At 40.4% G+C, this 23,264-nt stretch overlaps 1 protein-coding gene across 1 annotated transcript in view; it reads right to left on the reverse strand.

Moving 5' to 3' along the window:
* Positions 1-5,003: 5,003 nt before the first annotated feature.
* LOC132489441 (aromatase) overlaps positions 5,004-23,264 on the reverse strand; it is a 33,228-nt gene continuing 14,967 nt past the window's right edge. Inside the window, exons 3-9 of the mRNA XM_060098377.1 lie at positions 18,291-18,445; positions 15,580-15,756; positions 13,024-13,138; positions 10,779-10,893; positions 9,897-10,059; positions 6,470-6,711; positions 5,004-5,252 (exon numbers count right to left, since the gene is read on the reverse strand). Of these exons, the coding sequence (XP_059954360.1) occupies positions 5,004-5,252; positions 6,470-6,711; positions 9,897-10,059; positions 10,779-10,893; positions 13,024-13,138; positions 15,580-15,756; positions 18,291-18,445 (1,216 nt within the window). The remainder of the gene's footprint in view (positions 5,253-6,469; positions 6,712-9,896; positions 10,060-10,778; positions 10,894-13,023; positions 13,139-15,579; positions 15,757-18,290; positions 18,446-23,264) is intronic.

Raw genomic sequence — 23,264 nt, forward strand, 5'->3', positions numbered from 1 at the left:
ATTGGTGGGGGCAGGTTTTGATAAGAGAACTTGAGACACTGAGCCTGTGTGTTGGGGTTTGTGTGGGTAGGTTTGAGAAACTCTATGAAGCAGGTAGCAAAGGAATATAAGTGGATGGAAGGGCAGAATTTATCTGTAAAATGGGGGTGTACCTGCCTCACAGTATTGTTGGGAGAATTAAATGAAATGATTATGTAAAGGACTTAATATGATAAGAAAGTAAGTACAGTTACTATTGTTTTTCTTGGTCTGAAAGAATGAACACATGTCACAATAAACTGGAATGGGAAGGAGGCAGAAGAGTGAAGTGTTCTCACCTCCTCATCCATCCAGGCTGCACTAGGCTAGAAGAGGAAGCCTCCGTGCCTGTGTCTGGCTGGGTCTCCTCCATGCCAAACACCTGGCCATTTGGAAATAACTAGATGAGGGACTGACTATTTCATTCATAGCTGACATCCTTGCCAAAAGAAGAGATTGCCTAACAGCTGTCTCCATCATAATGGGCTTCTTAGAACTTGTCAGTTTGGCCTAAATGGAGAGAATTTTATGGCCACCATAAGGTCTGGTTTGCCCCCTGTGTGTTTATAGTAAATTACTACTTTTTTCTCCACTGTCTAATTTTTTCATGCAGTACCACATCTGAAATGAATTGAAATTGTGCAAAACTAGAAGTGTTCCTAGTGGTTAGGTAATAGCTTAATGGAATCTGATAATTTCCAGTTGAGGCAGCTGATGGAATCCACACGTTAATACTACCACCTTACACTAAGTGAAGTTTTACAGCACTTTCCCATGCACTACCTCTCTTGAGAAAGAGCCTCCAAGCACTCATGGAAGTGGGTAAGACAGGTAGAATCATCCAGATTTTCTGGATGAAGAAACTAAAGTACTTCCTGATTTAGATTCCTTGGGTAATGAGGCAGGGAATGAGCAAGACTTGAAAGGTGTTTACCCAACACCACATGGGGGAGAGCCAGGAACCTGGTACTGCACTCCTCAGCCTTCCAGCAGTGAGTCCTGCTGCAAAGAGGTGGCATGATGGAGGGGCCAAGACTTCGGGATGAGAAATGGACTAGAATCCAGGTCCTTTACTGGCTGGGTCCTTGAGAGCAAGTCTCCCCAAATCCCTGGGCCTCTGTCTTGTCATCAATAATGTGGGGCTTCCTGGGGCAATCATACTAACGTGAGAGCTGTCATGAAGCTTAAAATGGGTTTGTAATGTTGAAGCATCTGGCGCATCTTCCACTGCACGAAAAGAGGTTTCAGGGTGTCATGATCAGCCTAATTACTGAGCATCATCATTATCCGGCTTAAGGCTTACTGAAAGGTTGCCCTATACCAGACACTGTGCTGACAGCTTCACATAAATTATCCCGTGTAATCGCCACATCAAACTTATGAAGAATTTATTATCCTCACTGGATTGATGAGAAAACTAAGGTATGAGAAGATTAAACAGTTTGACCAAAGCATGCATTTAAGAAAAGGCTGAGCCCAGATTCAGGTCTTCACCACCTCCTTATTTACAGAGTCATTGAGCTGAAAGGAACTTTAAAAATCACCTGGGCCACAGGCTGAACTTCCATGTCTCATAACTTAAGAACTTTGTTACAAGAAATGTTTTATTAATAAATTAAAATACTAAGGTTTGTGAAACATTCGCTTTGGCTTATAATTAGAGTAGATTTAAGGTTATTTTTGCAGTAATTCTTATACTTATATTCTTATAATAATTTTGACTTGTACTTTGAAATGCTTTCTTGGTGGAAGAGAAAGAGGCAGGTATACCTATTGGGCGGGGCTTGATGACAAAGTTGTCTTATCTAAATGTACTCCTTTTGTCTGTTGACCTGGTGGAAACAGGGTATGGCAGCGACTCCCTAAATGTAGGCCAAAACCTGCTAAAAGCTGCAGTAAGGTAATGAGTGATACCTTGTTTGAGTTGAGCCATGGAGGGTTCAGCTCTTGACTTTGCTTTTTGAGCGAAGTCCAACTGAAAGTACTGCAAATTACATTCAACTCCTTACTTTGACAAAGTTTAATTTAGCAAGTCTTTTTGCAAATACAGGTGAGAGATTCAGTCCCAGAGACCAACTGATACAGGAGATTGAGGAGGGCCCAGCTAACATTCTTTCCAATGGGTCAATGCCACACACTTCTATGGAATATTAGCACCATGAATGGTGAGGGGTGCTGCTTAGAAATAAAAAGTGACAACTTCCAACTGGCATTTCCCATTATGTGGGATCTTTCTGAATGAGATGATTTTCCACTTGTGGGAGTGAGGAGTAAGATGTCAATGAAGGCAGAAGGGAGTTTATAGAACATCCAAAGACAGGAGACTGCAATTGTTCTCACAATTTGAAAATGATAGAGCCCTCATATGCATTCATTTCACTAATAATTTATACATCCTAGTTCTTTGAGAGCTGGTGAATACAGAATACACAGCACATTCAGAGTGACAATTACGTATTTAACAATGAGGCAAAATTCTGAAGAGAAAACAGAATTTTCAAATATATGTTCATCAGCCCACTGAAAAGTCAATGATATTCCAAATTCCTTAAGCTTGTACAAACATATGAGGTTTGTCAATACAGGACAAACAGAGTGACAAGTTGAACAATTGCCCAGATAATTTGTTTCTGGGAGAGTTTGCTTAGATCATGCAAACTAGTACTTTCCCTCTCCCCTTACCCCCCCCACCCCTGTTTTCCCCTAGCATATATATATATATATATATATATATATATATATATATATATATATATATATATATATATATATATATATATATATATATATATATATATATATATATATATATATATATATATATATATATATATATATATTTTGCAGTACGCAGGCCTTTCACTGTTGTGGCCTCTCCCGTTGTGGAGCACAGGCTCTGGACGCGCAGGCTCAGCAGCCATGGCTCACGGGCCCAGCTGCTCCGCAGCGTGTGGGATCTTCCCGGACCGGGGCACGAACCCGTGTCCCCTGCATCGGCAGGCGGACTCTCAACCACTGCGCCACCAGGGAAGACCCCCTAGCATATTTTTGTATCTGCATTTATCTATATACAACTATATCCACCTTCCATTTCACTTTGACTGTATAGACAGACTATGGCCTTGGCTACATATATGCACATTAAATACAGTAGATGTTCAAGGGAATTAGATGGATGATGTACACTGGTCCAAAGTCTGTTTTTCTCTACTGTGCAGCTCCAGCCAAGGACAAAGTAAACTGTTTTTTAATAATCAACAAGTGAATTAATGAAGACACACTAAGTCTAAAATCCTTGCTTTTCTTTCAGGGATCTGAATTGTTTGGATACTCATCTAGCCCTGACTACAGACATATCCAGATACACAGATATATTTCCACATATGTTTACATCATATAGATGATCCAGATAATTCCAATTTCAAATATTTGCTTCTTTACTAATACCCATCCTTGAATTCTTAGGATACCTGCTTCCCCTTTACTTAGTTTCTGGGTCAGTTAGAATATCTCTGAGCCAGAGTGTCAATTCAGTGTTGATCTTGAAAGTAAATATGGGGAGAAAGAATGGGGGATGGGCGTGGATTCCAAAAGAAAGAAAAGACCTCCCACTCTCAGGAGTTTACACTCTCATTTTAAACTCAGCTATTGCCCTATTGCAAAGCAGCAGGATAAGAAGAATATTGAGGTTGACTCAATGAAAAACATTTACATGTTTGTAAATGAGTTTAGTTTTTTAGTTTTTAAGTGGCATTCAGCAGATACACTCTTATAGCGATATCAATATAACACAAGGAAAGTAGTATTTGGAAATTTCACTCATCTACTTGATTCGCCCTGGAGAGAAAATTCCAAGGTGTGCATTTTTCCAAGGCTATATAGTGATCCAATAAACTAGATAAATGTTAGATCTCTAAGGTAACTGTTAAATCTGAGGTAGGATAAAATGTGATTGCAGGGGTTCTACCCTAGCCATGTTCTCTACTGATCTGTTGCTTTTGGCTTTTGGGGTCATGGAAAGAAAGAGAGGGGGAGAAATGTTGAGGGAGAAGGATAATGGTATATGAGGAGCACTCCTTAGAAGTTTGAACTCACTGGGTTATAGAATTAGGTATAGATTCAGAGACTTCCCCTCCCCCAAATCACTGAAGCTGTGGTAAGAATTAATAGATGCCATTACCTGAAGTTATTTCTTGGTTACTGTACTCCTGGATCTAAGTAACAATGCAAACATGAAAAAAGGAATTTTATTTTAATTTGAAATGCATTGTGTGAATTTTTTTCCCTACAGCAGATAAATGGTACTAATTATATATTTTACTCAGGCTATTAATAAGTTACTTTGTATTACCTGAATCTACACCTATTGTATCAGAGGTGAGTGGCTGAGGAATAAATTGAGAGACTGGGAAAGGGTAGTCTTCAATTTAACTTTTGCCACAGACAAATCACATGTGGATAAACAAGACTTAATTGAATGTAATTCATAGGAAAAGTCAAATGCTAAATTTGTAAGCATTTCTCCAAGGGTATGGATATTGTAGTCCCCAACCCACTGAAAACCAAGTGAAAGCGCCTTTTGAACCTAGATACCCAGATGTTGGCCTGGCCTTTGTAATCGAATTGAGTGCTTCTGCCCCAGTTATTACAGAGCTCCCATCTCAGGGCAGGACAGTGAGGAGTCAGGCATGAGTCTTGCTGATGGCTTATCTTTTCCAAAGCATGTTTTGTGGAACTGGGCCTTTAGGGCTGCAGTTTCCTGCACAAATCTTGGCCTCCGTATTTTCTCCTGCAGTCTGCTTTCTGGTTTGGATGCGCTCAGATGACCGGTGTCTCCTGGCTCACTGATAACCCACAGGAGGTAAGTGTATAAAAGGCCAGAGGCCACGGTTGTTCATGGGAGGAGGATTACGTGGCAAAGGTGGGTGGTTTCCATGTGGAATACTGTTGAGAAGTGCTCCAGGGCAGGGACTGACCAAACTTTTTTAGTGGTCGAGGCACTTGTCTGAATTTCTTGGGATGAAAATCATTCCCAGCAGGTCGCTGGTCTCATCTGGGTGCAAGGATAAGTCATGTTTCTTCTGCATCTTTTCAACACATCGACCTTGCAATGTCTGCACGTGGAAGCGTCTCAGAAGTGTGACCAGGGTGACCTTCATCATCACCATGGCAATGTATTTTCCCGCACAGGCCCGGGGCCCAAAGCCAAATGGCTGAAAGTACCTGTAAGGAACCTAGGAAAATGATCAGACAGTTAGCCAGAGAAGTAAAGGCTAGAGTCATGCATATCTGTTTGATTCACCCTGAAAACACTGTGAATCAGAATGCTCGGTTTCGGCGACTTGACCATACAGCTCCTTCACGGAGAGGAATGACTGTAACTCAGATAAGCCTCTTTCTCCCTCCAGTTTGATTCACCCTTTGTGATACAGACACAACTTCAAATGATCACCAGTGTTGCTTTTCATGTAAATACTCAACTAGCTCTGTGGGAAGGCCATGGCTTTACTGCTGTTCTGCCAGTCATTGAGGCAAAGATTGTTTTTGTGCCAGGCTATATAACATGATGACAAGGACTAATGTAGGCAAACTTGTGGATTCCCTGTTATTAGTGCCAAGGATCTAAATATTTTTAGATATACAAATATTTAATGGGACACCTCTGCCTGTCTTGTCCCCATTTGGACTCACATAGTGCTTGACACTTAATACACGCTCATTAAGTTATTTTTGACCAATTGCCAACATGGTGTGGCTTGCTTATATAGAAATGGAATGAATTAGACAACTGGTTTAACTAAGATCATATTTCCATATGCAAATGGTAAAAGGGGGCACAGAGGGAACTATCTGGATAATTCAGGTTAAAAAAATCTTTGCCTAGAATTGACATAATGGAGGCAGAATCTCCAGTACACCTCAATTACAGAAAAGGAACAAGCTGAGGCTCTTCTAATTACAAAGTCTTATATAGAATGAGGCCTAGTGCTTGTGGAGCCATTTGGAAAACCAAAGGCCCACTGCAAAATCCAAATCTTTCCTTCTCATTTGATTTCCATCTGAAACAGGAGTGGATTTCCTTGACTTAGATGATGCTACGGCTGAATCCACATGATGACAAGGTGATAAGTTTAAATGGAAAAGTTAAGTTTAAATGGGTTAGTTAAAGAAAATTTGCCTCATTTTAAGCAAATTAAGTGCCTGAATTATTCATCTTTTGACCTATTGTGTGGCCTCCATGATGACATTTCTGAGAGCTGGAGAGCCAGCCTCCTTGACTTGAGGAAAGACATGGTGGTCGTGTTCCAAGCTAGGGGAAATGTGTTTTCCTGGTGATGTGTGAAGAGAATGAGTAAATAGAATGAAATATACACGGTGCAAACACAGAAACAGGATTTAACAGTTGACATTTTCAAGAGTGGCACAGTCAGTTTTAAGGAAGGGCTCTTACATTCCTGGCAAAGTTTTCAAGAGTAAATTCATTGGGCTTGGGGAAAAACTCGAGTCTATGCATTCTTCCAATATTCAGGATAATGTTAGTCCCCTTTTTCACTGGGTAGCCATCGATGACATCATCCTCTAAGGCTTTGCGCATGACCAGGTCCACGACAGGCTGGTACCGCATGCTCTCATAAATAAAGTTTTCTACCACTTTTAGTTTTTGCATATCATCAATCCTTATGTCTCTTTCACCTGTAGAAGAAGATAAAAACGACAAAGCTCATGTTAGTTTCAATATACAACTTGTATTAAAAATCCTGCACTTTCCATAGAACAGTTTACTCTTGGTTGAAAAAAAAATTATATCTATAATTCTAATATAAACCAGCAACCTGCATAAAGTATGTTATGTTTGGTCCACAGGGTGTCTTATGAAAATTCATATTTGAAGTCAATTATCTTAACACCTGGGCTTTTCATATAAAAGTCTAAATTTCTAGAAAAATAAAAAAGGTAAAATGGGACCCACATTCCCACATGGCTCTGCAGTATCATGTAGACCTACACAAACTGCTTCAAACATTTATTTCTGCTTCAAACATTTATTTATCTGCCACCTCTGTGGTTCTTGAGTTTTGTCCCCTACTCTGAATTCTAGAAGACATTCATTCCTTCTCTAGTCAAAGTGAGATGGTGACTTTAATCAGGTTCAAAGAAATTTTCTCTTCTGGTATCCTGTGCAGTCATTTGTCAGAAAATATCACTGATAGTCTCTCCTCCTCATCTCATCAAGAACAACCTGGTGTGGTAGTGTGGCAAGAACCCCCTCTCCCCACCACAACAAAAGGGGTGCCTCAGATCAGCCCTGGGTGAACTGGGGATTGACGGATCCCCCGATGTCTCAGCTTGGACTCACACTCGTCAGAGAGGTTCAGATTACTCTCAGAATTGGCAAAACTTCAAAGCATCCTCAAATGGGGTACCACTTCTGCAGAATCAAAATCAACCCAGGGTCCTGAGGCAGCTCTGTCTCCTGTGCAACTATGTTATTCAGGAGTGGTCTTACTTAGAGAACTCTGACCACCCAGCCCCTCACATACTGCTCTGTGTACACTTAAGAGTTTAATGGGCTGTGTTTATCTCGGGTGGGGAGGTAGAGGGTAGATGATGGAGTAGGTAACCAAAGGTGGACCCTTGGAAGTAATCACCAGGCATGCAGGTCTAGAGGGAACATGTACACATGTGCTAGTGGTTGTTTGGGCTTTCCATCTGTGCAGAGGTCTGTTGAAGCATCAAGGGAACATCATGGGGCACAAGCACTTTTCACCTCTCAGGGAAATTGTGTCAAAGGTTTATGATCTCAAGAGCAATTTCCCCTATGTTGCCTGTACCCCCATCATTCTGTGACTCTCTCTCTCACTCCACTGAGCTTGTTTCTTGAATTCTGTTTTTCTCACGAGATTGAGAGCCCCAGGACTGCAGGGATGGCACTGGCTTGTTCACCGCGGTGCCCCTGCACCTGGCACAGGACCCATAACCTGAAAAGGGTGCTTGAGAAAACATTTCAGAATTTGAAACCCAGATGTTATTCTGGCTCCTTGCTATCTACCTTCCCAGGCAGTGGCCCTCCTATGGCAATGCGTCTGCAGAACTCTTTCACATATTTAATCCTTGTATGAAATTTCCCCTTGTCATCTATTTCAAGCAGCACTCAAATGGTTTTAAAGATTAATAAGATAAAAAGTTTTAAAAATGCATAGTGCCTTTAAACAACAAAATAGGTTGTTTCACAGAGACCTGTAAAGTCAAGAAAGAAAAATCTGTATCATTACTGATACCCCTTCGCATGTGTCTGAAATGTGTCCTAAAGAGATTACTTATGTGAAGCACATTCCAAATAAGGGATTCTGTTTTCTCCGGAAAGCAATTCTGACTTCTTCTCAACGTGGCAGTGTCTCCAGGGAAGGGTGGGGATATCCGAAGCAGTGGCAGAGTGATGCTGAAGCAGAGGCAGAGCAGGGAGGGGAAAGAGTGGGGAAGAGCTGAGCAGGGACCTGGAGGCTCTCCTGCAGATGAGGAGGGGAGGGTGGGGGAGGGAAACTGATCGCTCCCCTGCCTCTGCTATCATCACCCTTTCCTCCTCCCTCTGCCACCACCTGGAAGAACAGGCTGCTTGAAACCCAGAAACACTGCAAAAAATGATAGCCATTTCCCTGGGTGGACCCTCAAAAGCCTTTTGTCACTGCTAAGGTAGTAAATCCTTGTGGATGATCCCATGTTTTTTTAAACACAGACAAATAAAACCGCATATAACTCTTTTTGAATTATGGTTTTCTCAGGGTATTTGCCCAGTAGTGGGATTGCTAGGTCATATGGTAATTCTATTTTTAGTTTTTTAAGGAACCTCCATACTGTTCTCCATAGTGGCTGTATCAATTTACATTCCCACTGAAGAGTCATGTACCAAAATGTTCATTGCAGCTCTATTTACAATAGCCAGTACACGGAAGCAACCTAAGTGTCCATCAACAGATGAATGGATAAAGAAGATGTGGCACATATATACAATAGAGTATTACTCAGCCATAAAAAGAAACGAAATTGAGTTATTTGTAGTGAGGTAGATGTATCTAGAGTCTGTCATACAGAGTGAAGTAAGTCAGAAAGAGAAAAACAAATACCGTATGCTAACACATATATATGGAATCAAAGAGAAAAAAAAAAGGTCATGAAGAACCTAGGGGTAAGACGGGAATAAAGACACAGACCTACTAGAGAATGGACTTGAGGATATGGGGAGGGGGAGGGGTAAGCTGTGACAAAGTGAGAGAGTGGCATGGACATATATACACTACCAAACGTAAAATAGATAGCTAGTGGGAAGCAGCCACATAGCACAGGGAGATCAGCTCAGTGGTTTGTGACCACTTAGAGGGGTGGAATAGGGAGGGTGGGAGGGAGGGAGATGCAGAGGGAAGAGATATGGGAACATATGTATATGTATAACTGATTCTCTTTGTTATAAAGCAGAAACTAACACACCATTGTAAAGCAATTATACTCCAATAAAGATGTTAAAAAAACAAACTGCATATATGTGTTTATGTGCCCATCAAAAAAGACCTTGAAAAATACACATCAAAATATTAACAGTGATTCCCCCTGGGGAATGGGAAGGAGAGTGGAAGGGATCAGGAGATACTACTTTCTGCCTTATACATCTATTATTTGAATTTTTTCCAATGAGCGTGTATTTTTTTATATCAGAAAAACACAGAATCCTGTTCGGCATAATGAAAATATGACACAGTGACTTGCTCTATTGTTCTCTGGGTGGATTCTAATAAAGATTTTGACCTAAGATTCTTAGGACCTAGAAGCTGATATTCAGAAGTAATTGTTTTCTAATCTCTATTGTTTGCTTGATAAAGTCTTACCAACAACAGTCTGGATTTCCTTCATTATTGCCTCTTCAACCTGGTGGTGCTTTGCAATGAGAAACAGCATGAAGAACACAGAGACAGACATGGTGTCCGGTGCTGCAATCAGCATTTCCAGTATGCACTGGTTCACATTCTCTCTTGTCAGGTCACCACGTTTCTGAACAATTGAAATGAGAAGGAACATTGGAAAAGTGAAAGGTTCAAAACAGGAGGGAGGATGGCACTCAAGGATCAACAGACCTCAACAAAATGAAATTACAGAAATTACAAGTCTCTGGAATTGACAATGGACATTTTCATTAATAATCTTCAGCTCAAAGCTGAACAATTTAGACACTTTTCTATGTATTTAGTGTCTTTGCACTCCCCGGTTTTCATATTTTGTGCAGACACAGAGAAGTTTAAATCTTAAAGTTCAGTCTAATCTGATCGTCTAATAGTGGGCAGTTTGGGTTGGGCATTGTAGAAATACTAAACCAAGGGCTTCCCTGGTGGTGCAGTGGTTGAGAATCTGCCTGCCAATGCAGGGTACACGGGTTCGAGCCCTGGTCTGGGAAGATCCCACATGCCGCGGAGCAACTGGGCCTGTGAGGCACAGTTACTGAGCCTGTGCATTTGGAGCTTGTGCTCCACAACAAGAGAGGCCACGATAGTGAGAGGCCCACGCACCGTGATGAAGAGTGGCCCCTGCTTGCCACAACTAGAGAAAGCCCTCGCACAGAAACGAAGACCCAACATAGCCATAAAAAAAAAAGAAATGCTAAACCAAATATTTAAAAACAGAAACATGCAACAATTAATGAGGAAATTTTAAGACACCTATACACAGTCATACATATATGTTGTGTGGGAATTATGGTTAGTGCAGGTCTGTACCTCGGCAAAAATCAACTCAGTGGCAAAATCCATACAGTCTTCCAGTTTCTCTGCTGTTGAAATCCTCTGTCTTTTTTCTTCTATCAGAATTTCCATGGCATCTTTCAAATCCTTGCTGGAAATAAAAGTAAAAATATAATCTACTTTTACTCAGTTAAGACACCTAAAAAAATGGATTCATTTGCCATTTGTTTAAATAAAACAATCTGTTTAAGTTGAAGCCATTAGTTCTCATGAATAACTGAATTTATACTTAATTCTTTGCAAATATCCATAAATTACATATACGTTACACTTGATGTTAAGGAACCGGAGTTAGCCAAGATGTCTAGACACTGGTAGCAAAATCAAGGCTGTAACCTATAGTTAAAGGTTAAAAACTGTTACTGAAAGGATAAATCCAATATAGTTTTTAAAGTATTGACATGATAGAGAAAGATGCATACTGTCTTTCTCACTTGTATGTGGAATCCTTCTCACTTACATGTGGAATCTTTAAAAAAAGTGCAAGATCATAAATAAATGGAACAGATTATTATTTACCAAGGCAAGAAGTTGGGGGTGGGAGCAAAATTGGTGATGGGGATTATCAAAAGGTACAAACTTCTGGTTTTAATAATAAGTCATGGGGATGTAATGTACAGTATGGTGACTAGTTCATAATATTGTGTTGCATATTTTAAGGTTGCTAAGACAGATCTTAGAAGTTCTCATCACAAGAAAAAAATTTGTAACTATGTATGGTAACATGTTAACTAGACTTTTGTGATGATCATTTTGCAGAATATATTGATACAAATATTTAGTCATTATGTTGTACAACCAAAACTAGTATAATTTTAAATGCCATTCATACCTTAACAAAAAACAAGTATTGGCACATTGCAAGGGTATTGCAAAAGAATTTCTCTAGGTCTTTACTGCTCTAGGTCATAGGAGATATTACCTAGTTCACTAACCATTGGCAAATGTTACAGAGAGAGGAAAGTTGCTAAGCTAATTTTAAAGAAACCAAAGAGAAACTGTTATACAGTCTCATGCAATAAGTTTCTATGGGCCTGCTGACCATACTGAAGCTAAACTAATGACCAAGTTTAACTGCGGACCAATAAGACTCTTTAGACGACCACAAATTCTGACAGCAGTGAAGAGATGAACCATTTATCTTATCAATTCAAGTCACAGTAAGCTCTGGTAGAAACAAAGAGAAATGTTTAAAGGGACCAAGTGTCGGAATCATACACCTGATACTCATCATCCACTTGAGAATATATAAAGCAACATCAAGCTGACTTCCTGGAGACTAAGATTACTGAATTTCAAAACATGCAAACAGGATGAAGTTAGCTCTTCAAACAAGTTTGGGAACTTTTGGGGAGAATTTAAGATAGTCAGGGACATCTGGGAAAGATATGAACAGAGGGATGGGGAAAGCTAACATGTTTACTGCCTACTATGTGTCATGCTTTGTGCTGATTGCCCTACACAGAGGATCTCATTAACCTATATTGTCACCACGGAGGATATGTTATATTTTATTTCAAAGAACTTCCCAAGGACATTTGGTTACTAAGTGGTAGAGATAGGATACAAACCAGGTCTGTCTACCTTTAGATCCCCTGTGCTTTCCACTGGTGGTTAGAGGTGGCATGTATAGTGGCTGGAAACTTACACTCTAAAAACCCACTGATTATCCAATAGGCCATTGGGCATTTGTCTAGTCTTCTGCTAGACTAGTCTGACACCAAAGCAAAGCCAGTTAATGACAATTTTAGGATCCCCCAAGATATAAGATGCATAACTAAACAACACGTCTTACAAAAGTTCATCATGAAAAAATTCTCTTGCAACTACTGTCAATTCTGACAAATTGAATTAAGTTCATTCAGAAGCAACACAACAATAAAATGATTGATTTTTCCAGACATGCAAAGAGAATTTTGACTAATAATAAGGATAGGTTCAGCCAACCCTTCTCTTCAACTCAAAATACACGGCAGTGTCCTAGTTCCAGAGATGGAGCTCTCAGCCTCCTAGGGGAAAACTGCCCTGGGCCGAAGTCTGCCTTTCCTCTGTGGTCTGGCCACATGCAGCCAAATTGCTGTAAGAAGTGCTTCACCAGCAACTTAACAGCTCCTATGCGGTTCTGGAGAGGAGAAAGCTTGCCGAAGAGGCCAGCAATAACTAAGACACAACACAGATCAATCCAATCTCAGCAATAAAAATTCCAAAATATGTTACTTACACAGACTTTTCATACTTTCTGCAGAGCCAAGAAATCTTAAAGAAGATGTCTGGTTTGAGAAGGAGAGCTTGCCATGCATCAAAATAACCCTGGATTTTAACCACGATAGCCCTTTCTGGAAAAACAGAAAAAGATCAGAACAGATGAGCAAAAATGCGAGCCCAAGAATGGTACACTGCTCAGAGAAAATCCCCTGTAGACTCTCCTACCATCTGGGACTCTAAGCAGGGCAAGGTTCCACCTTCACTGGGTGTTTCAGCCAGAAGAATGCCACTAAACAAATCAACACTAATTTATTCTGCTTGGCATCTAAATTGGCCACGTTAACCAGAGATTTGCCAGTTTTCATGTTTGCGTTAGAGACACAGCCTAGAATCTCACATCCTTCTCCTTGGCTGAGCCACCAGCACCTTCTGTTTACCTGACCGTTTGAAATGAGAAGTAATTAATGCTGTTATGGCCTCAATTCTGGCACCTGGAAAGGCAAAAAGCCTCCCCACTCTCTTGTTTATATTTCGGTTCAGAGTGTGGAATTCATCTTGGAATCTTCAATGCCTTGTCCTGAGTCTTGTGCACAGTCAGATCTTAACGGATGTTCTTGAATTAAATTGAATACTAGAGAAAAGAAAACCCCTGCTTTTTTACAAATTATACACAAGAGAAGGGAAGAGACATGAAGATGCAGAAACTGCAGTTCATAGAAATGAAGAAGCTTGCCCAACAAAGTAGAACCAGAGTGGCAAGAAGTCCCTAGGCTGGAGCCTGGTTCTATCTGACCTCAGGGCCATGTCCTTTCCTCTTTGGTGCACTGGGTCCCTCAGGCCAAATGAGAGTTTAACAAGGACCTGGTGAGCAGAGGGAAATACACATAAGTCTGTATGGGTTATGCAGGTTCTTAGACTGCAGTCTGTATCCATAAGTTAACAGAGAGCTGTACAATTCCCTTTACTTGATCCCTCCTAAGAATCAAGGCCAGTGGGGAACCAAAGAGCAGGGACTTCTAAAATAGGTACCTGTCATACCTTAGGAGAGATGTGCGTGGAACAGGCAAACAGGACTTTCAGAGTCCCTGTGTGAAAGGGGATGAGGCAAGAGGCTGTGACTTTCCGAGTGAATGGGGCTCCCATCCTAATGTCAATCAGATGGGGTTCCTATGACTCTGGTAAGGAATCATTAAAGAGCTGGGGAGATGAGGCGAGGAGAGTGGAGCAGAGAAAGGGAGGGCTTGTCGCTTGTCTGCTTCTCCAGACATGGTCAATCAGGGAGCAGGTGTGATAGCTCAGTTGGTCTGGGCAAGTGTGAAACTCGTGCCTTGTTCTTATGGTTGTGATGTTCTTCCCTCAGATCTGCACGTGGCTCATGGTCACACTTCATTTGGGGCTATTTTCACACATCGTCTCCACAGAGGCTTTCCTGACCACCCTTTCTCTCCACAAGAGCTTCAGCCTCCCACTGACCTCCCCCTTCACTTTCTAGCCCTTTGCCCTGCTTTGTTTTTTTTTAAGGCACTTATTATAGCCTAATATATTATTAGATAGATAGTTTTTTACTGTCCATATACCCACTAGGATGTAAACTCTTTGAAGGCAAGGACTTCGTCTTGTCCACTGGTCTATCCTCAGAACCTAAGCCTGGCATGAAATAGGCAATCAATAAATATTAGTTGAATGAATGTATGAATCAATGAACACTGTAGAAATCAAGTTAGGAGAAATTACATTAAGCTGACAGCAGCAGAATGGAATGGATCCACATGATTAATGTTTGTTCTCTTGTTGGCGGTAGAGTTGCATGTATGTGTTTAATATTTGTTTCTGTAATATAGTGAGGAAAGCAGTTTCTTGTGTGAGACATCTTGCCAGGATTGTTATAAGTGCTAAGTGACAAAGTTTATGTGAAGCAACTTTTTATACTACTTGGCACATAGTAGATACTAAATTAATGTTAGTTATCATCATTTCCAGCAGCCTCAGTACCCTTATCACCGTATAGATAGAGTCAAAGTTTTAATACCTAGTGGCTTTGAGGGAGAGGTATGTATGTGCACTTATATGTATGTGTAGATAGATAGATAGATAGATAGATAGAATGTGTATATGTGTTTGTGTGTGTGTATATATATATATATATGTGTATATATATATATATATATATATATATATACACACACATACATACATATACACATGTATATATCATGCCCAAAAGAATAGTTGGTAATGGTTAAATACATAGGTTTGGTGGTAGGATATATTTATGACCAAATCAAATGATCACATCTGTTAAGTTTCAGCTGTGGGTAGAATCCTGTTTCCTAGAACAATGAGGCAAGATAGATACAAATGAAATAGAAGATGGCCCCTGCTACGGATATTTATGATCATATAAGTGAACAATGCAGACATACCGGGTGGGAACAATATTTAGGAATACTTAGAAAGGTTTAAAGAAGAGCAGTTTATGAAAGAGCCTATCTTTACTTGAGTCTGTTATCCTTCTCATGCCCTGTTTAATAAAGGGCCCAATGTCAAGTCACAAGAATGAAAATTTCAGTACCGTCCAAGGGGATCCCAAGGAAGAGCTTGTTAGAGGTGTCCAGCATGATGCGCCGCATGAGGGTCAACACATCCACATAGCCCAACTCATTGCAGACCTCCTCCAGCCTGTCCAGATGCTTGGTGATGGAATCAGCACAGACGGTCACCATGCGCACCAGGCCGGGGCCAGACAAAGCTGAAGGGTACACGTCAGAGTGAGCCGCCTCCAACTCCAGGGCACACAAACTATCAGGCAATTTTGGCGTTTTGTGTTTGAAGCTTAATTGTCCACATTTTTATTATGGGTGGAGATTTTCATATTCTTCTTTATACTTTTTCTGTATTCTCTTAATTTTCTCCATAGCAGGTTATCATATTTATGGTTAAAAATGAATGAATGAATGAATAAATAAATATTTTTAAAACTATTCAAGACTGAACTTTTCTTCATATGATGACATATCATTTGTGAGATTGCAAATGAAATATATAGTACTTATGATCATAAATCACCAATCAGCGATTTTCCATATTTATTATATACCTTTCCCTCTAAAGAAAGTTTGGATTTGGTCAGGATAATATTTTATGTTTCAGTGGGTGGCAGAATATTGCTATAGAACATTTCAAATTGGATCTTACCTTTTTGATTTAAGGTGCTTCCTGTTTAATTATAGGTCATATGTGTAAAATGCTAGCCTTCTAAATTACCAAACATATCCTTCTCTTAATATCAGTTGCTCTTCAATCTACATCCAGATTTACTGTACTCAGTCAATGTCATAACAGCAAAACAAATCTTTGTTGTTTGAGCAGTCTTCCTCACAGGACTGGGAACTCTTTTAGGGCAATGACAACCTGTTAGCATTGTACTTCGAGTCTGTAGTACGTGGTGGCTCTCGATATATTATGTATTTGTCAAATAGAGGAATGAATGAATAAAACCCGGTAGAATGAACTGGCTCTGATCTCTTACTTTGCTCTGCTCCTGACCGTCTTAGCACTAGTGAGTCATGATGGTAGGTGGTCTAACATGAGTGTTAACTCTTAAAATCCTTTCTCTCCTTGTTCTAAGTTTAAGTTTTCTTTAGGAGTAATTGGTTTTTTTATGTCTTTTATTATTCAGACCTGCTGTTAAGAGTCCTCCAACAAAACAAATCAACTGTGCTGCAGAAGCCCCTGATGTCACACTTTGCAAATAAGAAAGGAGACCTGGTGAATGGTCCTAGAGTCTAAGCATTTCCACACGTATAAAAAAGAAGTTTGGGTTGGCAGCATACTTTCTCACTTTAGGAAGGACTTGTAGATATGAAATGTGGGGATGCTGTTTTCCTGGGTGACTGTTACATCCAGAAGTGGGACAAATGATTCCTTCATGAATCAATCCTTTGCATGGAAGGGATGGCTTCGATTATCACTCCCAGGCTGCTGTATGATTTGCCTCTACGTTCAAGAGCTTGAAGCCACATTTCAAACATATAAACAGAATGTAATATCCCTGAAAGGGTCACAGGCCAAGGAATGTGGGCAGCCTCTAGAAGCTGGAAAAGCCAAGGAAACACTTTCTCCCTAGAGTCTCCAGAAAGGAACACAGCCTTATCAGTGCCTTGATTTTCACCCCATGAGACCCATGTCAGACTTTTGACCCATCAGACTGTAAGGTAATGAATGTGTGGTTTGAAGCCACTAAGTCTGTGTCAATTTGTTAAGCAGCAATAGGAAACTAAGGTAGTGGAATCTGTGCTAGAGTTGTGCTGAATCTTGGTGATGGGCAGCTCTGTGGAGGGGGATCACCACTAGACTGGGACAGGCATAGTTTTTCCCTGTCTCGGCAGCCACACAGGAGGCATCTAGGTTCACTGCAGAGGCTGGCTGGAGGGAAGAATATCCATGGTCCCTGGTCAGACCTACAACCCATCTAGCACCAGATTCCATCAATGATAAGGTTTCTAGTACATGACCATCTTCTCTGATGTTAGTGTCAAAGGTTGGTCATGATTATTTCCCAAAGGCTTCCATTCCAGCAGCATATAGTAAAGAGGGAAATCACTAGATAAGGAGGTTTGGGGTCCAGTTTCTGTTCATCCATATCTGGCTATGTTGCCTGGGGGAAAATCATAAGCTCTCTAGAAATGTACTTCCTTAAGTATAAAACTCAGAGGCTGGAAGAGATGACATATACAGCCCTTCTAGTTCTAAAATTCTCTAATTTATTTGCAAGTTGCTTTCTGTTAAAACATCTGGGAAGTCAGCCAATGATTCGGCAAACATGTTGGCTATGTTAAATCAAGGATATGGCTGACACATTAATTGACATACACACTAATTGAAGTGACCTTAAGTATATAGAGTGCTAATTCTTTTTTACATCCATTTCATGGATGTAAAAACAGAAAGAACAAAATTGAAGTGGTTAAATATGTGGGCTCTGGGGTTGTCTTCTTTGCTACCATTTACTAATGGTGGAAATTGGGTAAGGTACTTAACCTCTTTATCCCTCAGTTTTCTCATTTGTAAAATGTAAGTGATAAGAGTATTCACCATGCGGGGTTGCTGTGGGATTAAAGTATCAAGTGTTTAAAACAGTGCCTACTATCTATGTAGTACATGTATAATGAATGTTAGTTAGCTCTTATTATTTCAAAACTGTGAAGGAGCAGAAGTTAAAAATGATTTTAAGACAGGCATATTCATAGACAGAAGAGCAGACTATACCCAGCACCTGAATACCTTTTGTAAAGAAAGGTCGAACGGCTTTCCAGAGTGCTGGATTATTGTTAAATATGATGCCTTTCTCATGCATGCCGATGCACTGCAACCCAAGTTTGCTGCCGAATCGGGATGTGTAGTGACTGTGCTTCATTATGTGGAACATACTCGAAGACCTGCAGAGAAAGCAAACCTTGGTGTTGATTTTTAAGGGTCCAGAGAATTCACGGTAATGAGTTTGACTACCAGTTGGCTCTCATAGCAAATGCATGTTGATCTTGACAAAATGCATAAATTCTAGTGTTCAGATTAAATAAGCACTTGTGTTAGCACAAGAACCTCCTTCAGCAGTTGAAACATTTCTACCTACTAGCTCCCTGTTTGAGCATCACTGAAGATCAATACACACACACGCACGCACACACACACGCACAGTTATTCGTTATTTCCCCTTCTTTTTAACTCCTAGTCTCTAAAATATTACCCACTACTGTGGTCAGAGCTGCAAGGCTGTAAGAAACTGAACCCTCCTCCACACCACCATATTCCTGACAGCCTCCAGCCTCCAAGCAGCCCCACTCCAGACAAGGCTCCCCAGGCAGAAGTGAGCCTCATAATCGGAAGTTGCTGGAATAACTGAAGTCTTAACCTCTTTAGTTTTGGAAGCAGCAGTCCTGCCTTGTAACACACATCCCCCAGAGGCCCTAATCAGGCCTGGCCCCTCCAGGGGAGTATCATTCTAGGACTGAAGGACACCTCCTGGGCACCTCTGGCCCTGGGCTTGGCTGGCTGGGCTGGGCCTGGAAGGCTCTCTGTGGTGGTGACAGCAGCTGTCTTGGGGCTCTGCATCCATCATGATTCATCAGGGTCTCCAGGGTCACAGAGTTCTCCCAGGACATAGGACACGCTGAGCCATTAGATAGCCCTTGCTGTGGCAACCCTGGGACCTTGCCAGGAACCCAGGCTTCCTTGAACTTCCTGGTTCCTCTTCCACTGCTCTGCCCTCTATTCCCACCCCCAGGCCCGGCTCTTAAGGCCTGAGCTGGGTCTTCAGAACAACTAGGAAGGAGCAGGCAGCCCCTCCCCACCCATGTCCTCCTTCAGGACTTGCTTCCTGCCCCAAATCCTACTCTAACTGGGGCATGCTAAGGCAATGAGCATTATTATAACATGTTGTAAAATCCTAGCTGAAGATGTCATGGGGCCTCCATGTATGAAGAGAATATTGTCTTCTTAGGACAGTGGTACAGAATTCTTCTGCAGAGGAGCTCACTTTGGTGTGAAGATATTTTATTAAGACTGCTTATAAGTAAGGCTATGGCATTTGAAGGAAGAGTGGATAATTTGAATAATTGAAAGGATAGTGTTTTCTATGTATAGTATCATGTCATCTGCAAACAGTAACGGTTTTACTTCTTTCCAGTTTGTATTCCTTTTATTTCTTTTCCTTCTTCGATTGCTGTGGCTAGGATTTCCACAACTTTGTGGAATAAAAGTGGTGAGTGGGCATCCTTGTCTTGTTCCTGATCTTAGAGGAAATGCTTTCAGCTTTTCACTATTGAGTATGATGTTAGCTTTGTGTTTGTCATATATGGCCTTTATTATGTTGAGGTAGATTCCCTCTATGCCCACTTTCTGCTGAGTTTTTTTCATAAATGCCCACTTTCTGATGAGTTTTTTTCATAAATGGATGTTAATTTTTATCAAAAACTTTTTCTGCATCTATTGAGATGATCATATGATTTTTTAAATATTTTTTTAATGTTTTATTCATTTTATTTTATTTTTATTTATTTTTGGCTGCGTTGGGTCTTCATTGCTGTGCGCGGGCTTCTCAGTGAGGTGGCTTCCCTTGTCATGGAGCACAGGGTCTAGTTGTGCGGGCTTCAGGAGTTGTGGCTCTCGGGCTATAGAGCGCAGGCTCAGTAGTTGTGGCATGTGGGCTTGGTTGCTCCATGGCATGTGGGATCTTCCCAGACCAGGGCTTGAACCCATGTCCCCTGCATTGGCAGGCGGATTCTTAACCACTGCATCACCAGGGAAGCCCATCATATGATTTTTATTCTTCAGTTTGTTAATGTGGTGTGTCACACTGATTGATTTGTAGGTATTGCAAAAATACACAAACAAGGAAAGATCAGAAAAAGAAATTAAGGAAAAAAAAACATTTACCATCACATTAATAAGAATAAAACACCTTGGAATACACCTACCTAAGGAGGCAGAAGATCTGTACTCTTAAAACTATTAAGACACTGACACTGATGAAAGAAATTGAAGACGACACAAATGGATGGAAAGATATAATGTGTTCTTGGACTGGAAGAATCAATATTGTTAAAATGACTGTACTACCCAAGGCAATCTACAGATTCATTGCAATGGCAAATTATCAATGGCATTTTCCACAGAACTAGAACAAGAACAATTTAACTTTGTGTGGAAACACAAAAGACCCTAAATAGCCAAAGCAATCTTAAGAAAGAAAAACGGAGCTGGAGGAATCAGGCTCCCTGACTTCAGTTTATACTACAGAGTTAACAGTAATCAAAATAGTATGGTACTGGCACAAAAACAATAATATAGATCAATGGAACAGGATAGAAAGCCCAGAAATAAACCCACGCACCTATGGTCAATTAATCTATGAGAAAGGAGGCAAGAGTATACAATGGAGAAAAGACAGTCTCTTCAACAACTGGTGCTGGGAAAACTGGACAGCTATATGTAGAAGAATGAAATTAAAACATTCTCTAACACCATATACAAAAATAAACTCAAAATGGATTAAATACCTAAATGTATGAACGGATACTATAAAACTCCTAGAGGGAAACACAGGGAGGTCACTCTTTGACATAAATTGCAGCAATATCTTTTTAGATATGTCTCCTAGATTAATGGAAATAAAAACAAAAATAAACGAGACTGGACTTCCCTGGTGGCACATTGGTTAAGAATCCACCTGCCAATGCAAGGGACACGGGTTCGAGCCCTGGTCCAGGAAGATACCACATGCCACAGAGCAACTAAGCCCATGTGCCACAACTACTGAGCTTGCGCACCTAGAGCCTGCAAGCAACAACTACTGAGCTCGCGTGCTGCAAATACGGAAGCCCACGCGCTTAGAGCCCATGCTCCGCAACAAGAGAAACCACCGCAATGAGAAGCCCGCACACAGCAATGAAGAGTAACCCCTGCTCGACCCAACTAGAGAAAGCCCGCGCACAGCAAGAAAGACCCAAAGCAGCCAAAAATATAAAAAAGGAAATAAATTTAAAAAAATTAAAAATAAACGGGACCTAATTGAACTTAAAAGCTTTTGCACAGGAAAGGAAACCATAAACAAAACAAAAAGACAACCTACAGAATGGGAGATAATATTTGCAAATGATGTGACTGACAAGGGATTAATTTACAAAATATACAAACAGCTCATACAATTCAATTTAAAAAACCCAATCAGGGCCTCCCTGGTGGCGCAAGTGGTTGAGAGTCCGCCTGCCGATGCAGGGGATACGGGTTCGTACCCCGGTCTGGGAGGATCCCATATGCCGCGGAGCGGCTGGGCCCGTGAGCCATGGCCGCTGAGCCTGCGCGTCCGGAGCCTGTGCTCCGCAACGGGGGAGGCCACAACAGTGAGAGGCCCGCATACCGCAAAAAAAAAAAAAAAAAAAAAAAAAAAAAACCAATCAAAAAATGGGCAGATGAGCTAAATAGACATTTCTCCAAAGAAGACATACAGACGGCCAACAGGCACATGAAAAAATGCTCAACATTGCTAATTATTAGAGAACTGCAAATCAAAACTACATTGAGGTATCACCTCACACCAGTCAGAATGGCCATCATGAAAAAGTCTGCAAATAACAAATGCTGGAGGAGGTGTGGAGGAAAAGGAACCCTCCTACACTTGGTGGGAATGTAAATTGGTGCAACCACTATGGAAAACAGTATGGAGTTTCCTTGAAAACCTAAAAATCAAGTTACCATATGATCCAGCAATCCCACTCCTGGACATATGTCCAGAGAAAACTATAATTTGAAAAGATACATGCACCCCAGTTTTCACAGAAGCACTATTTACAATATCCAAGACATGGAAGCAACCTAAATGTCCATCGTCAGATGAATGGTTAAAGAAGATGTGATACATATATGCAATGGAATATTACTCAGCCATTAAAAAGAATGAAATAATGCCATTTTCAGCAACATGGATGGAGCTAGAGATTATCATAGTAAGTGAAGTAAGTCAGACAAAAACATATGATATCGCTTATATGTGGAATCTAAAAAAAAAAGATACAAATGAACTTATTTACAAAACAGAAAGATACTCACAGACATAGGAAACAAACATACAGTTACCAAAGGCGAAAGGGGGTTGAGACTAACATATACACACTACTGTATATGAGATAGGTAGCCAGCAAGGACTTACTGTATAGCATGGGGAACTATACTCAATATTCTGTAATAACCTATAAGGAAAAAGAATCTGAAAATGTGTATACATATATATATATATATAACTGAATCACTGTGCTGTACACCTGAAGCTAACAAAACATTGTAAATCAACTCTACTTCAATAAAAAATTTTAAAAAGACTAAAGTAAAAAAAACAACAAAACAAAACATATGGGTCTGCCTATATATATATATATATATATATATGTATATAACTGAATCACTGTGCTGTACACCTGAAACTAACAAAACATTGTAAATCAACTCTACTTCAATAAAAATTTTTAAAAAGACTAAACTCAAAAAAAACCCCAAAAGGTATGGGTCTGCATCCTGGCCTCAATAGTTACCATATATATGACATTGGGGAAAACATTTATTCCCTTTATTTTCAATACTGACACAAATAATAACACCTATACTATAAGCTATTATAAAATGTAAAAATGCTAATAATTATAAAAGCCCATGATTTCACATATTTTATTTTGCTTACTTTTATTAGATCTGCCAATGTATATA

This window comes from Mesoplodon densirostris, chromosome 4, assembly GCF_025265405.1.
Source record: "Mesoplodon densirostris isolate mMesDen1 chromosome 4, mMesDen1 primary haplotype, whole genome shotgun sequence".
In the NCBI taxonomy this organism is placed as follows: Eukaryota; Metazoa; Chordata; class Mammalia; order Artiodactyla; family Ziphiidae; genus Mesoplodon; species Mesoplodon densirostris.